This window comes from Hippocampus bargibanti, linkage group LG07 (assembly GCF_051943395.1).
Source record: "Hippocampus bargibanti isolate YZ-2025 linkage group LG07, ASM5194339v1, whole genome shotgun sequence".
Lineage (NCBI taxonomy): Eukaryota > Metazoa > Chordata > Actinopteri > Syngnathiformes > Syngnathidae > Hippocampus > Hippocampus bargibanti.
The window spans coordinates 430,288-444,813 of record NC_142740.1 but is presented as its reverse complement, the minus strand read 5'-3'; the positions used below and the strand labels follow the sequence as shown (position 1 = coordinate 444,813).

The 14,526-nt window shown below is 44.3% G+C and overlaps 2 protein-coding genes across 2 annotated transcripts; both read right to left on the bottom strand.

Annotated features, from left to right (window-relative positions):
- Window positions 1-60: 60 nt before the first annotated feature.
- LOC148895022 (transcription initiation factor TFIID subunit 4-like) lies at window positions 61-9,884 on the bottom strand. Its single transcript, XM_089001466.1, has 14 exons — window positions 8,978-9,884; window positions 7,637-7,758; window positions 7,454-7,567; window positions 6,431-6,550; window positions 5,965-6,087; window positions 5,800-5,889; window positions 4,337-4,501; window positions 4,179-4,269; window positions 3,313-3,397; window positions 2,525-2,816; window positions 1,493-1,618; window positions 1,357-1,413; window positions 716-823; window positions 61-652 (listed from the first exon to the last, which is right to left on the bottom strand). The coding sequence occupies exons 1-14, from the start codon at window positions 9,396-9,398 to the stop codon at window positions 527-529; spliced, it is 2,040 nt and encodes a 679-aa protein (XP_088857592.1). The 5' UTR covers window positions 9,399-9,884; the 3' UTR covers window positions 61-526.
- Window positions 9,885-10,095: 211 nt separating this feature from the next.
- Window positions 10,096-14,193, bottom strand: ddx10 (DEAD-box helicase 10). The gene is made up of 2 exons (XM_089001465.1): window positions 12,785-14,193; window positions 10,096-11,952 (listed from the first exon to the last, which is right to left on the bottom strand). Exons 1-2 carry the CDS (start codon window positions 14,081-14,083, stop codon window positions 10,927-10,929), a joined length of 2,325 nt encoding a protein of 774 aa, XP_088857591.1. The 5' UTR covers window positions 14,084-14,193; the 3' UTR covers window positions 10,096-10,926.
- Between the last annotated feature and the right edge of the window lie 333 nt (window positions 14,194-14,526).

Sequence of the window (14,526 nt, the reverse complement as noted above, 5' to 3'; positions counted from 1 at the left end):
TGAGGAAAAAGTATTGAAATGCTAACAACTAGCATCGACATACAACATAATATATTATTTACTCTGTGAAAAACAAAACTCGAGGATCGCCACATACTTGATGTTTGACATTCTTTTAATTGCCGATGTAATGTGCCTCAGTTATTTGAGGATTTTCACAGTCCACCCTTGGCCAACGTCCCTCCCTGATCAGCACGAATGCATTGTACCGCCTCCCGGTGGACCAAGGTGGCATTGCAGAGGGAGCAGCACAATGACTTGAAACATGAACTTGTAATGCACAAACTGGTGAATTATTTACATTCTATTTTAAATTTCTTATAAAGGTCTTTGTAAGGTACATTTTAACATGAAAAATTCAGAGGGTTAGAGTGAAATTGAAACGGATTGATGGCAATTGCATTCCTTTCAATTGGGAATGATGATTTGGGATACAAATGTTTTGGGCAACAAATTCCACTGGTATCTCAGGGCATGAATGCATCATTTAGAGATGCTTGAAATGGAAGGAGAGCGGAGCAGTCCTCTAGAGCATGGCTTTGTAGAAAGTGAGCGAGCGTCGCAGGAAGTTGTCCTGCTCCATACACACGAGCAGGTCACGAAGCATCACGCGGCTAACGCGATGGACAGCCTGCCTGGGCGCTAGCGACACCTGATGGACAAAAAATGAAATTAAAATCAAATCTTTTTGGTCTTACTCATCGCAAGTACGTACCGGGCCTTCCGTGTTGCTCAGAGATATTTTCTTTCTGGGGCCGATGGCCGCCAGAGCGGCGAGGTTAGCTTCTCGCTTCTGCAGTTGAGCTTCTTCCATTTGTTGGAACTCAACAAGGAAACGATGACAAAAGTCAGCAAAAACATCAAACAAACGGCAAATAATAATGATACATTTCATTTCTAAGCGCCTTTTAAAATTCTCAGGGTCACTTTACCGTCCCCGGATAAGTTCTTCTGTGGGTGAGCAGCGGCAGCCACACGTGCCAGCGTTCACTCAGCCCGGAAGTAACTCAAATACATAGAAAGCTAGCTAATACATAGCTAATAGCTAGCCAGCTAGCCAAATAGATTGCTTATAACTAGCTAGATAGCTAATACATAGTCAGCTAGACAGATAATAGATGGCAAATAGATAGCTAGGAAGCTAGCTAGATAGCCAGATAGCTAGGTTGAGCAGCCACACACGCCAGTGTTCACTCAACCTGGAAGTAACTCAAATACATAGAAAGCTAGCTAATATATAGCTAATAGCTAGCCAGCTCGATGGCTAGCCAAATAGATAGCTAATACATAGCCAGCTAAACAGATAATAGTTAGCAAATAGCTGGCTAGCTAGCCAGATAGCAAATAGCTAGCTACCTCTTTGGCTCGCTGCTTCAGCTGCTGCAATAGCGGATCTTCGGTGTGTGAGCGATTCTAGCGGGGGGGTGAGACAAGCGGGACAGATTTTGAGCGAGACAGGTTCGGTCGTGGTCGCCTGCGGCGTGAGACTAACCCTGGCCAATCGCATCATCCTGTCTCTCTCCTCTTGGTCTTTCCTTTTCTTCCTCAAAGTATCCACCTCCTCCATGAAATGCAGCTGCGAGCGCACGTCACTCACTTTGGCGTGCCACGGGTCTTCCTGCGCATGCCGAGCGAAGCGGCTCAGGGGCGACATTAACCAGGAAGCCCAACCGGAGTACAGTCATTCATACCTTGGCTTACCAACTTAATTGGTTCCCAGAAAGTGTGCTTAAGACGAAAAGTGTGTATTGCAAACATTAATTTCCCATTGGAAACCATTCAAATGAGAATAATCCATTCCCAGGTCCCCATAAAACATCATTTTCTACTAAATAAGCCTTAAAACTACACAAAAAAGACCTTATTTTACGTAGAATAAATGTGCTATAATTAAAGAAATAAACTGTACTGTATAATAAAGTGGTTTTATTGACCTTTGTGATGGTCGTTGATGGCTTGATGGAATGGAGTGGCTGGTTTCATCAGCATTAAACACTTGTTGAGGAATGATCCCTTGTCGGTGCTTTCTCTGCCATAATTTTAGCTAGTTCCTCATCAATTGTGTTCGGTTTAGCGTTTTGGATCAAGTGTACAGATCGCTTGTTCGGGTTATTTGTGGGGCCTTATTGATGGGATATTTTAATCTTGCAGTCTACACCCTGCCTTGGAACTATCAAAGTTGAAACCAGTCCAAATTTCACTGTTTTCTATCTATTTTCTCACTCTCTGTCGTCCGCCAGTCTCTTTAATGTTTAACCCCCCCCCACCCCCCTCACTGCTTCGTTCTTGACCTATCACGTGGCTTTAACGGAAGACTGGGGGCGCGGAATAGAGGAAGAAAAAAAAGTCGGCTGCCATTTTCTTGTTAGGAAAAAGGGCTAGTTTGCCAACGACACATCACTCATTGCGGCGCTCCGTGTGTATCATGGAAAATAGTTTGAATGCCAAGGTAAAATTTTCATCAATTTAACGTTGGTCAACCGGAAAGTTCGTAAGGGCTTCGTAATGCGAGGTACCACTGCACCTTCAGCGCCATCTTGCGGTGTTCCGCCATCAAGGTGAGTTTCTGCAGAAGGCCGCGGAGATACTCCTGAGTGGCATGAGAAACCAGAGCCGCCGCCTCCGGGCCCGCTTGGGTCACCCCCAGGGGGCGCCCCGTGCGCAGGATGCGGCCCAGCAGGGGGCCGGGAGACAGGAAGAGCGGATCCTGGCACGATCGCACCACCGAGCCCACCGCGCTGGTCAGGATCCGAGCGTTCTCCTCACGCAGGTTGACGCCCGCCATGGACGCCACGTCGTTGATATCGTCATCTTCTCTGGTGGAACGTGGACGGCTCACAATTCAAAAATTAATAAGTCCTCCTCAAAGCGTCGTACAAGGACCACCAGAGGTACTTTGGCTCGATCTATTGGACAAGCTATTTGTTGTCTATTAGCTATCTAACTAGCTGGCTATCTATTAGCTATCTGACTAATTAGCTGATTAGCTAGCTAGCTTTCTATTCGCTATCTGTCTAGCTAGCGGTCTAGATATTAACTAGCTAGCTAGCTTCCGGGTTGAGTGAACGCCGGCGCATGTGGTTGCCGCTGCTCACCCACGGAAAAATCTTCTCCTGTGACTGTAAAGTGACCTTGAGAGTTTCGAAAGGCGCTTATAGATGAAATGTATTCTTCTTCTTATTATTATTATGAAAATGACTTGGTGTTCAAAAAGAGTTCAGTTGTATTTAACTTTGAAGTTGAACACGTTTGAGAAGAAAGCACTTATTTAGACATATATATACGGCCCGAAATGCGTCTGAATGCTCTTACTTGTACGAGGCTGACGTGTCCCTGAAAGCAAGCGTGGCGGCGCACGGACGATCTCCAGCCACAGGTTGCGTCGTGGGGAGCCCCACTAAGAAAAAGAAACAACTCAATCAATACAAAAAAAATCAATTAGCGGAAGAATAAAGAAATAAACAACTAACTAGCTCGCTACCTATCCAGCTAACTCACCATAGCTAGCTATACCTAGCTAAGTACCTGACAAGCTACCTAATTAGCTAGCTAAGTAGCAATCCAACTACAGTATCTAGTTAGCTAACTAAATGGATGGATTGATAAATAAATGAGCAGATAAATCAATCATTAAACAAAGAAGTAAATGAATACACAAATAAGTAAGTAAATAAATAAATGAGCAAAAAAATAAGTAAATAACCAACTAACTAACCAGCCAGTTAACTCACTATAGCTATAGTTAGCTATGTAGCTGGCTAACTACCTACCTAACCACCTATCTAATTAGCCATCTAACTCGTTCGTAGCTAGTTATCTAACTAACTAAATGGATGAATTGATTGATAAATAAATGGGAATATCAATCAATCAATAAACAAGTAAATCAATACACGAGCGAAAGAATAAATACCAACAGACGAATTAGCTAGCTAGCTAACTAGCCATAACTAGCCAAGTAGCTGGTTAACTAGCTACCTAACTACCTAGCTATCCATCAAACTAGTTAGTTAGCTAACTAACCAGCTAAATGGATGAATGGAATGATAACTAAATGAGAAGATCAATCAATCAATCAATCAAATAAATAGGTAAATAAATAAATACATGAGCGAAAAAATAAGTAAATAACCGATGAGGGACTTGGTGAAAAAGGCCGGCGTAGTAAAAGGGACAACCTGTGTAGTTTCTTCCAATCTGGATGGAGGTGGCTTTGAAGTTATTAGTGGTGAAAGTTTTGGAGTGGGCCAACACGCTAGCGCCTGCTAACTGTAAAACAGTTGGTTAGCCGGTCTTTGATAGCAACTTTGAAAGCTTTCACCTAAACGCCACAAACCAGCGGACTTGGAGCTGGCTTCACGGTGGACTTCTTCATAGCAGGGGGGCAGGACGAGGACCGCGAGGACGAGGACGACGACGAGGACGACGACGACGACGAGCAGGCCTGCTGGATGAATACCTGAGGGTCTGCGGTGAGGCGACGCACCGCGGGAAGACTTTTCTGCCGGTAAATACAAAAGGGGAACTCATTCATTTCTTCGACTGGATTGGATGGACCTTCATTCGTCTCGCAGTGGACAAATGGACATTTCGCAGCAGCAAAGTGATGAAAGGAAGAGGAAAGGGAAGGAAGAAGTAGAAAAACAAAATGCAGGAGCTGCTGCAAAGGCAGACACTCTCGCGACGCCATCATGAAGTCAAAAAAAAAAATATATAAAAAAAGTTCTTTATAATTAATTATTAAGTATAATTATATATATATATATATATATATATATATATATATATATATATATATATATATATATATAAAAATTATTTATAAAAAAAAGTTTATTCATTTGTTTATTAGTCTGTCTGTTGATTTATGTGTGTTTATGATTTATTATTAGTTGTTTGTGTTTCCTTTCATCACTATGCTGCTGTGTTACTTCTGGGTAGAGTGAACACTGGCGTGAATGGCTACCGCTGCTCACCCGCACAAAAGAATCCAGTGACTGTAAAGTGTCTGAGAGTTTTGAAGGGCGCTACCTAGCTAGCACTTTATTTGCTATCCATTTGCTATCTAGGTGGCTCATTAGCTATCTAGCTAGCTAGCGACTAGCTGGCTAGCTAGCTACTAGCAATCTGTTAGCTAGCTAGCTAGCTAGCTAGCTATTAGCTGTCTGTAAGCTAGCTAGCTAGTTTTCTATCTATTTGAGTTATTCCGGGTTGAGTGAAGGCTGGCGCGTGTGGCTGCCACTGCTCACCCACAGGCAAACTTATCCTGTGACTGTAAAGTGACCTTGAGAGTTTTGAAAGGCGCTGATAAATCAAATGTATTATTATTATTATTTATTTATTTGTAATTATTATTAGTTGTTGTAGTGGTAGTAGTAGTAGTATTCTAGTTGTTGTATTTGTATTTATTTTTGCTGAAATGTTAGCAAAACAACAATAGTCAGCAACAAACATTTGGAACAATTCTACGTGCTAAATCAGTGTTTGTTCACGACAGACACACTGCTGACAAAAATCAAGGTGTTGATTCATATTTTTGTCCCTGGTGCTTTCTACTATCTTTGTGACTGCTTATGATAGCTGTTCATGTTAGCGCTTTGTTACAGCTTCTGCTGTTGTTAAAGCGCTATATCAATCAATATGTATTGGATTTCCGATTTGCTATCTATTGGTTATCTACTAGCTACCGAGGTGGCTGGCAAGCTATCTGGCTAGCTATATTATTATTATTATACTAAAATTAGAGTGAATGCTAAATGTAGCGGAATTGCTGAAATCTAGCGTGATGATGTCAGTCACCTTGAGGAAAGGAACCAAGCAAGGTTGCGGCGTGGACTTCAGCTCCTGATAAAGCGCCTCAGTGAACTCCTCCGCCTCCATTTTGCCTTCCTGCAACAACAACGTGGCCGGCCGTTCTTTCTCCCAGCGGTCAAAACCAGCAAATGGCAAGACCGGAAATCTCACCAGCAGACGCCTGACCAGCCCTCGCACGTTGTTGGCGATGTTGGCAGACGTAGAGTCGCTGGAGGCTAGCTTCATTAGCGTCACCAGGAAGTTCTTGCATTTTTTCACGCTCTCCAATGTCTCCTGGTGGCCAGAAGGACAAAATAAGAAGAAGAATACATTTCATTTATAAGTACCTTTCAAAACTCTCAAGGTCACTTTACAGTCACATGATATTTTTTTTTTCTGTGGGTGAGCAGCGGCAGCCACACGCGTCAGCATTCACTCAACCCAGAAGTAAGTCAAATACATAGAAAGCTAGCTAGCTAGCTAGCTAGCGTATTTCAATGCAGTATTCTGATTGTATTGTTCAGATATATGTATTTCAATGGACAAGCAAGTTGTACTTGACTATTCTGCGTGCTTCACATCTGAAATTGTTGAATACATGAAATGATACGACACAAGACGAGGACGCGTCACTGGCCTGACTAAATGCGGGTGTGGGCTCTTTCTTGGTTTCCACGGCGACCGGCTGAAAAGCACGTTCAGCAGCCAATCGGTTGCGGCTCTGGACCGCGGCAGGCTTGGGAGTCACGCCCATCACCTCAAGGAAGACGGACGGAGATGGACGTCATGACCGAGAGAACATGGTTGAAATGTTCACTTTTCAAATTGACATTGGTTTTAACACATTTTCTACCTCCATTTTTTGAGAATTTGTATTTTAATTTATCTATACTTGAACATTTTCGGACTTTTTTGGGGTCATTTTGTCAAAACATTGTGTGTATATAGATTTTTAATTACAGTAAAGTCTGGTTATATCGATAGTACTGCTTATAACGATACTATTTCTATGAACGCAAGGAGAAAATGTAAATGCCGCGGGATCGGATACATCGATAGTCCCGTTATATCGATATTTTTTCCGACAACCGAGAATATCCATATAACGAGACTTTACTGTATATATACACACACACACATATATACATACAAGCGCAACATCCGACACCTTCAAAAAAAAGTATAGATGACGGCTGAAGGAACCTTTTCATCGATGGACCACGACTGAGAGCTTACACAGACGTACACGCTACATGCTTTACTATCATCCTGAACTCTTTTTTTATCTCTTTCTGCAAGACCTCACTTCAACCTTTTCTTGGTTTTGCATTACTACACTACGTCACTTTACATGATATAATATACTGTATATATTTTTAGGATATACATACACACACACACACACGTTAAAAACAATAATTTTATGCATCTGTATGTGGTTAATTGTAACCAAGATTTTCTTCTTTTTTTGCACTTGTTTCTAATATTGATCTCCTCAAATAATGTAGGTTCTGGTTTGTTTCATATTATTTGGCCCTTTATCCAACATTTGTATATATATATATATATATATATATATATATATATATATATATATATATATATATATATATATATATATATATATATTTTTTTTTTTTTTTTCAAACTATGCTCCTACCTTGACGATGGCCGCCTTTTGGGCCGGCGGTGGCTGCGACGTGTGAGGAGGCGCCATCTTCATCGCTGTCACCTTATCATTGCTTTGACTTGCGGCACTTGCCGTGGACGACGCCTGATCGTGCAAAACAACAGCGACAAGCGTGAGCGCGCGCCAATGCGCAAACGCCAGACGTTCTCATACCGGCCGGGACGGAATGGCGCTCGTTTGCCCGTTGGCGCTTCTCAGTGCCTGTTGAGCTTGAGCCAAAGCCTGCTGGGACATCAGCATCAGCTGACCGCTCTCACTGCGGATCAGCACCATACCTGCAAATTCATTATCAACATCATAGCCGTTTATGCTAGCAAACTTAATTGAAAGTGTGTGTGTAAGGCAAAAAGTGTGTATTCCAAACATTAATTTCCCACAGGAAACCATTAAAATGAGAATAATTAATTCCCAGGTCCCCATAAAACATACTTTTCAACTAAATAAGCCATAAAACTACACAAAATATACCTTGTTTTATGTATAATAAATGTGCTACGGTATTATAATTAAATAAATAAACTGTACTGTACAATAAAGTGGTTTTATTGACCTTTGTGATGGTCATTGATGGCTTGATGGAATGGATAGCTTTTTGCATCAAGTGTGTCAAGGAGCTGCACACCTTAGAAGTTGTGAAATTGTCGAGGCAGACACACTTGAAACTTCATTAATAGCTGCTTCCCTTGCTCGTATCTTCTTCTTTTCCCGTCAAGGGGTCGCCACAGCGAATCAGTGACCTCCATCTTCAGAGGTTTGATTCACATGTCTGTTTGTATGTTCTCTTCAAATTGTACAGATGACTTGTGCGGGTTATTTGTGGAGCCTGGTTGATGGGATATTTTAACCTTGCAGTCTACACTCTGCCTCCGAACTATCAATAAAGTTTAAACGAGTCCAAATTTCTATCCATTTTCTCACCATTTCACTTGTTTTTTTTTTGTTTCAAGCTCTGTTTTGTTTTTCTACTTTCGTTCCTTCCATCACTTTGCTGCTGTGAAATGTAAATTTCTCCACTGCGAGACTAATAAAGGCAAATCCAATCCAATCTCCCTTTCGTGTGTGTTTCAGTTTCTGTAACCCCTTCCCAGCTCACTGCTGTGCGTGTCCCCTCCCTCCTCTACCACGAATCTTGACCAATCACATGCAGCTTTAACCGAAGACTGGGGGCGGGCAATAGAGGAACAAAAAGCTGGCTGCCATTTCAGGAGCTCCAAGAACCGACTCGTTCGCGAACGACACATCACTCGTTGTGGCGTTCCGTGTGTTTCCCGAAAAACCGTTTGTATGCCAAGATAACATTTTCGCTAATTTAACGTTCGTAAGGCGAAATGTTCGTTTGCTAAAGTGTTCGTAAGCCGAGGTATCACCGGATGGTGGAAGACGCCATTTTTGTCGGACTCCGAATTTTGTTAAGACTGTATTTTTGGGGGAAATCTTGTCGTGTTTCTACGACAGAGATAAATAGTTTCAATCAAGAGGTGAAAAATGAAATACCTGGTGGAATTTGTATATTAGCGGGCAACTGTGTCCGAGTGGCCATTGGCACCTGTGGTCCTGCGGTCGACCTGGGAAGCGTTATCACCACCGTCCTACCCTGGACCGAGGTCGGGTTTATGGTGCTGTTGGGCTGGCTCGGAACCGCTTTGGGCCCATTGGCACCGGCCCCGCCAGGCTTGGAGACTTTGGTTACGACCACGATGGAAGGGGAGGACATCTGAGGAGCTGGAACCGAGGAGGTGGAGGTGGCTTGGTAGACTTGACCCTTGGAAACGCCCGGAGAAGGAACATGGCCACACTTGGCTGTGACTTGGCGGTTGTTGACTTGAATGGTGGGCTCTCCATCTTGGACCGTCCCCACCGGGTCCTTATTCGTCGCCATTATTGTTTCTAAATGGAGGAGCAAACGTGACTTCATATAATTCAATTTGTTTTCAACATTTGCGAAAAGTAATTCTTTTTAAGTGGATAACCTTTATTTTTCGCCAGTGCGTAGACAAAGCAGGTTTTAAATAAATAACATCAAAGGAACTTACCTTTATAGTGTTACGAACGCGTACTTTCTAAGCACATCACAGCATCAAACTTTCAGCTTCTTTAAACCGAACAGCCGCCGGCAGGTGTACTCAATTAATTTCGATTCCCTTCGATTATTAACGTAAAATGTGTTTCGGCTACTCGAAAGCACATCAATTGTTTCAATAGGGTAAATACTATTTTCAACAATGGCCAACTGTGAAAAGTGTGCTAACAATTCCAATTACGCCAAGTCGCGAGACTTTGCATGAAACGAGTGGCAAAGCCACGTGACGAATATTATTTTAAAATAACATCTTAGACAAAACAAAGGATGTTATTTAGAGTATAAAATATTACAAACGTGGGCGTCGGGTGTGGCTTTTAGAATAGTAAATTACGTATTTTTTCAGGTGATGGAAACGCACCGCCCGGCTTCAAGCTCGTTCTTTTTTTAAATGGCGATGCGTTTAAACAAATTGGTAAATGTGGAAATTAAATACGTTTTGATCTTCCCATATTAATAAACTCGATTAATTCTAACCGTGTGTTAATTTGAGGGAGAACGTGTATTCATGTGCTTCTCATTTTCGCTCACACACCAGAAAAAAAATAATTATTTTATGTATCTAAATAGGTAGTTTACATATTAATTAGGGTGACACGAACGAGGCCCCGACACTGGCAGCGTGATGCATTCAGGAAACATGGGAAATGTTTATGGTGAGCTATACGGTACTTTCATTTTAATATTTTCAAAATACTGCGATAAATCGTCCTATTGACATCATTTCCATCGGCTTCTGCAGAGGAAAAACATATATGATATACATAAAATCTTCCATAACATAAAATAATCGAACATCAAAAGAAAGTAAACAGTAAATAGTTTTGAAAGGCGCTTAAATGAAAATGAAACTTATTATTGTTATGATTATTAATTGAATCAAATTAATGACATGACAATCACATACAAACCAGAAAACAATCAAACAGCTAGAGAATGTTGCTGCAGGTGCACTTTTTTTGTTAATGGACGACGACAGATCCCTTGAAGTGGATCCGATGTCGTCGCTGTGAGGCAAGAACCACACAATCTAAATTCAATACATTGATATCATTTTATAATTTCCTGTACAGAATATCAAGGACATCAAAGTTGAATAAGAGTTCAGTCCGTCGCATGACATCGTGATCACCATTCCCCCCCAAAAATGGCCGCCTTAATAACAATAATCTAGCTAGCTAAGAGATAGCTCATAGATAGACAGTTAGCCAACTAGCTAGATAGCTATATAGCCAATAAATAGCCAGCTACATAACTAGCTGGCTAGACAGATAGCAAATAGATAACTAGCTAGCTATCCACTTAAGAGTTCAGTCTTTCATGTGACATCATGATCACCGTTCCCAAAAGAAAATGTCCGCCTCTACGTACGCCCCGAGAGAAGCTGCAAGACCAGTTGCTCGTCCTCGGCCAGCGACAGGCCGGTGTCCAGCACTTGGTCTTCGTCCTCCTGCTCCTTCCTCGTCTTCTTCTTCTTCTTCTGGGTGACTGGCTCCTCATCTTCGTCATGGCGATATTTGTCGGGGTCCGGCAGGGTGCTGGGGTCAAACTCTCCCTGGCCGCAGTTGTCCAGATACACGAGCGCCTCGTCGTCCTGGTCCTGTTCTCCGCGCTGCTTGCTGGCCTCCCTTCTGGCCGCTTTGGCCTTCAGCCTCTTTTCTCGGTGTTTGGCTTTGATTTTGCGGCCGTACTCCAGCTTGTCAAACTCCCGGTCCTCCTTCTTCAGACGCTCCTTGGCCTTCTCCACGTTGATCCCCGACACGTCCTCCTCCCGCTCATCCTGGTCTCGCGCCGCCGAGCGTTGCGCGGGAGGCCACACCTGCACGGCTTGTCCTTCTTCGCCGAAGGACATTTTGGTGTTGACTTTGAACTTTCTTTTGAGGATCTTCTTGGCCTCCTTAAATGTGCTCATTTTTGTGGCTTTCTTCTGGCTGGGTCCAACCGGCTGTTCTTGGTGGTCTTCCTCAGTATCGAAGACATCCTTTCGTTTGACCGTGAGGAAGTCCAAGTCGCCCAGGTCGTCATCGTCGACGTCCACTTGGGGTCCGTTGGCCACTTCCTCCTCATCTTCAGATTCCTCTCTGTTCGGAACATCTCTCAGTTGGGCTTTGAAGCTCCTCAGTTCCTCGTCATCCTCAGGCTTCTTCTCCGTTCTCTGCGCCTCGGCTTTGTTGAGGAATCGCACCCGCGGCGCCGCCGCCAGGCCCAAGGACAGCGCGTACGCGTGCAGCGGGAGCTTAAAGACGTCAAAGACGGCCTTGTTCTTCATCAGGTAGACCGAGCGCAAGTAGGAGACGTAGCAGCGCTGGGCTCGTTCCTTCTGGTCTTTTTCTTGAGCCAGGAAGGCCTCCAGCTTCTGATGAACATTCTGAAGCTTCTCTGGATTCACCTGAAATTAAAAAAGGGGCCCGTTCAGAAAATTCTGCAATTAATTCGTTAACGGACAGAAAGATAGTCAGCTAAGTAGCTAACTAGCCGGCTAGATAGATAGCGAGCTAAAGAGCAAGTGAGCTAAAGAGCAAGTAAGCTAAAGAGCTAGCGAGCTAAAGAGCGAGTGAATACGAGCGAAAATGTGAAAAAGCTCAATACAACAACAACAAAAAACACCATTTTCCATTTCTAATCATTGTGCCCAAAATGGAAAATGATGGTGAAATTGAGAAAACATTTTTTGCGACATTACCTTTTAGATATAACATCCCAGCATGCGCTGGCTACACACTACTTCTACGGGGGAAATACTGTAAAGTGTCGTTGAGAGTTTTGAAAAGCTCTTAGAATGTATTATTATTGTTGTTATTATTGCTATTTTCTTCCAGCCGACTGCCACCTGGAAGCAAAACAAAATATTTGCTCATTTTTACAATGAGAAAAAACATGATGACATTAAAGGAATTGTACATTTATGAGCGGAAAAAAACCCAATGTGTACCTAGCTAGCTAGTTAGCTGGCTACCTATCTAGCTTTCTACTTGCTATCAATTTGCGATCTATTTTCTATCTAACTAGCTAGCTGGCTGGCTACCCAGTTATAGCTATATTAGCGAGATAGCTATCTATTTGCTATTTGTGACTGTAAAGTGACCTTGAGAGTTTTGAAAGGTGCTTAGAAATGAAATGTATGATGATGATGATGATTACTACGTGTCATCTTTGTCAAGATTGTTTTTTTTTGGGGGGGGGAGGCGAGTAGACAAGCGAGAGGGTCGAATGGAAGCCACCTGGATCTTGTTGACGGGCACCTTCTTCTCTCGCAGTTGCGCGAGCATGGCCGTCTCCTCGGAGGGTAGCAGCAGGAGGAGAGCCTCGCCGCCCTCCTTGTACCTGGCGCTTCGGCCCACCCGGTGGATGTACGTGTCGGCGTCCTCGGGGCAGTCGTACTGCAGCACCCAGTTGACGGCGGGGAAGTCCAAGCCCCTGGCCGCCACGTCCGTGGCGAAGAGCACGGCGTTCTTCTTGCGCAGGAAGTCGTCGTAGACCTCCACGCGCTTCATCTGCCGCTGCTTGCCGTGCAGCGCCAGCACGGGGACGCCCGGGCGCAGGCGGCAGAAGATGCGGAACAAGTACTGGACCTCCTTGCAGCAGGCGAAGAACACCATGATCTTCTTTTTCAGGTGACTTCGGATGAAGGAGAAGAGCACGTTGACTTTCTCCTGCAGCCGGCACACCACGTAGCTCTGCTCCAGCGTGGCCGGCGTGCTGAATTTGGCCTTCTCGTGCACCCAAACGTACTCGGGCTCCTTGAGGCTGAGGCGCGCCAGGTCTTTGACCGACTTGGTTTGCGTGGCGGAGAAGAGCAGCGTCTGGCGAGCGGAGGGGAGGTTCTCCACGATGGCGTCCAGGGTGTCCGCGAAGCCCATGTCCAGGATGCGGTCGGCTTCGTCCAGCACCAGCACGCGCAGGTCGCACGCGTGGAAGGCCGCCGTCTCGTCCATGTGCTGCAACAGGCGTCCGGGCGTGCAGACGACGATGTTGGTGCGGCGGATCTTCTCCGACTCGTCCCGCAGCTCCTTGCCGCCGATGATGAGTCCGGCGGAGAAGTCGTGGTTCTTGCCCACCTTGCGGAGCACCTCGAAGGTCTGGTAGGCCAGCTCTCTGGTGGGTGAGATGATGAGGGCTCCGAGGCCGTCCACGGAGCTCCACTGCTGGCGGTACAGACATTCCAGCACCGGGATGAGGAAGGCCAAGGTCTTTCCGGATCCGGTCTTGGCGGCGCCCAGCACGTCCTTTCCGCGCAACGCGAAGCCGATCGTCTGCTTCTGGATCTCCGTGGGCAGCCTGTACTGACATTCCTGGAGCGCCGAGAGGGTTTTCTTGGAAATTGGGAAGTCGGAAAACTTGATGACTTCCTTGCTGTCGATATCGTCGTACTTGCTCGTCAGCCGAGCGATGTTCTCTCGCTCGACTTGCCACTCGGGCTTCTTCTTTTCTTTACGTTCGCGCTTGACGCGAGCTTTCTTCAAGTTGTATTTCTTTTTCCATTTTTCAAATTCTTTGATCGGATCCGACTTGTCGGCCATATTTATTTCTTGTGATGGAATCAAACCAAATAATCCGCGGAAGAGACGGAAGAAACGCGCTCCGGCGGACGGATTTGGACGTCGGCGTGGAGCCGGCGTCGCGTGGTGGGCGCGTCATCACGAAGCGCCGCCGTAGTCTTCTTCTTGTGATATGTGATATGATAACGCGTTAGCGCCACCCGCCGATATCTCAGATTATTTTCTTGCAGTCTAAATTGTACGTCTTCGTACGAATAAACATAAAATCTTGATTCATATTTGGTTCAGTACTTTATTTGATACTTAATATTAATTTAGTAATTGATTCCGAATTTATTTTATTTTGTAGCTCCAATTTACCCGTAATATTTTTTTCGTTTCATTTTTTTTTATTTCAGAAATTTAATATTCAAATATATTAAGGAGCTTCTGGCCTTCAATTTGAATTTGGGAGTGAAATTCTA

Bases quoted from the DNA above. Each gene is read 5' to 3' on its own strand.
- LOC148895022 (XM_089001466.1), bottom strand. From the start codon at position 9,398: ATGAAGTCACGTTTGCTCCTCCATTTAGAAACAATAATGGCGACGAAT. The intron at 824-1,356 runs GTAGCTAGCTAT...TTCCTTGTTGAG, and splicing joins TGAAGCAGCGAGCCAAAGAG to TTCCAACAAATGGAAGAAGC. The intron at 653-715 runs GTACGTACTTGC...TTTGTCCATCAG, and splicing joins TGAGCAACACGGAAGGCCCG to GTGTCGCTAGCGCCCAGGCA.
- ddx10 (XM_089001465.1), bottom strand. From the start codon at position 14,083: ATGGCCGACAAGTCGGATCCGATCAAAGAATTTGAAAAATGGAAAAAG. The intron at 11,953-12,784 runs GTGGCTTCCATT...TTTTAATTTCAG, and splicing joins TGCCCGTCAACAAGATCCAG to GTGAATCCAGAGAAGCTTCA.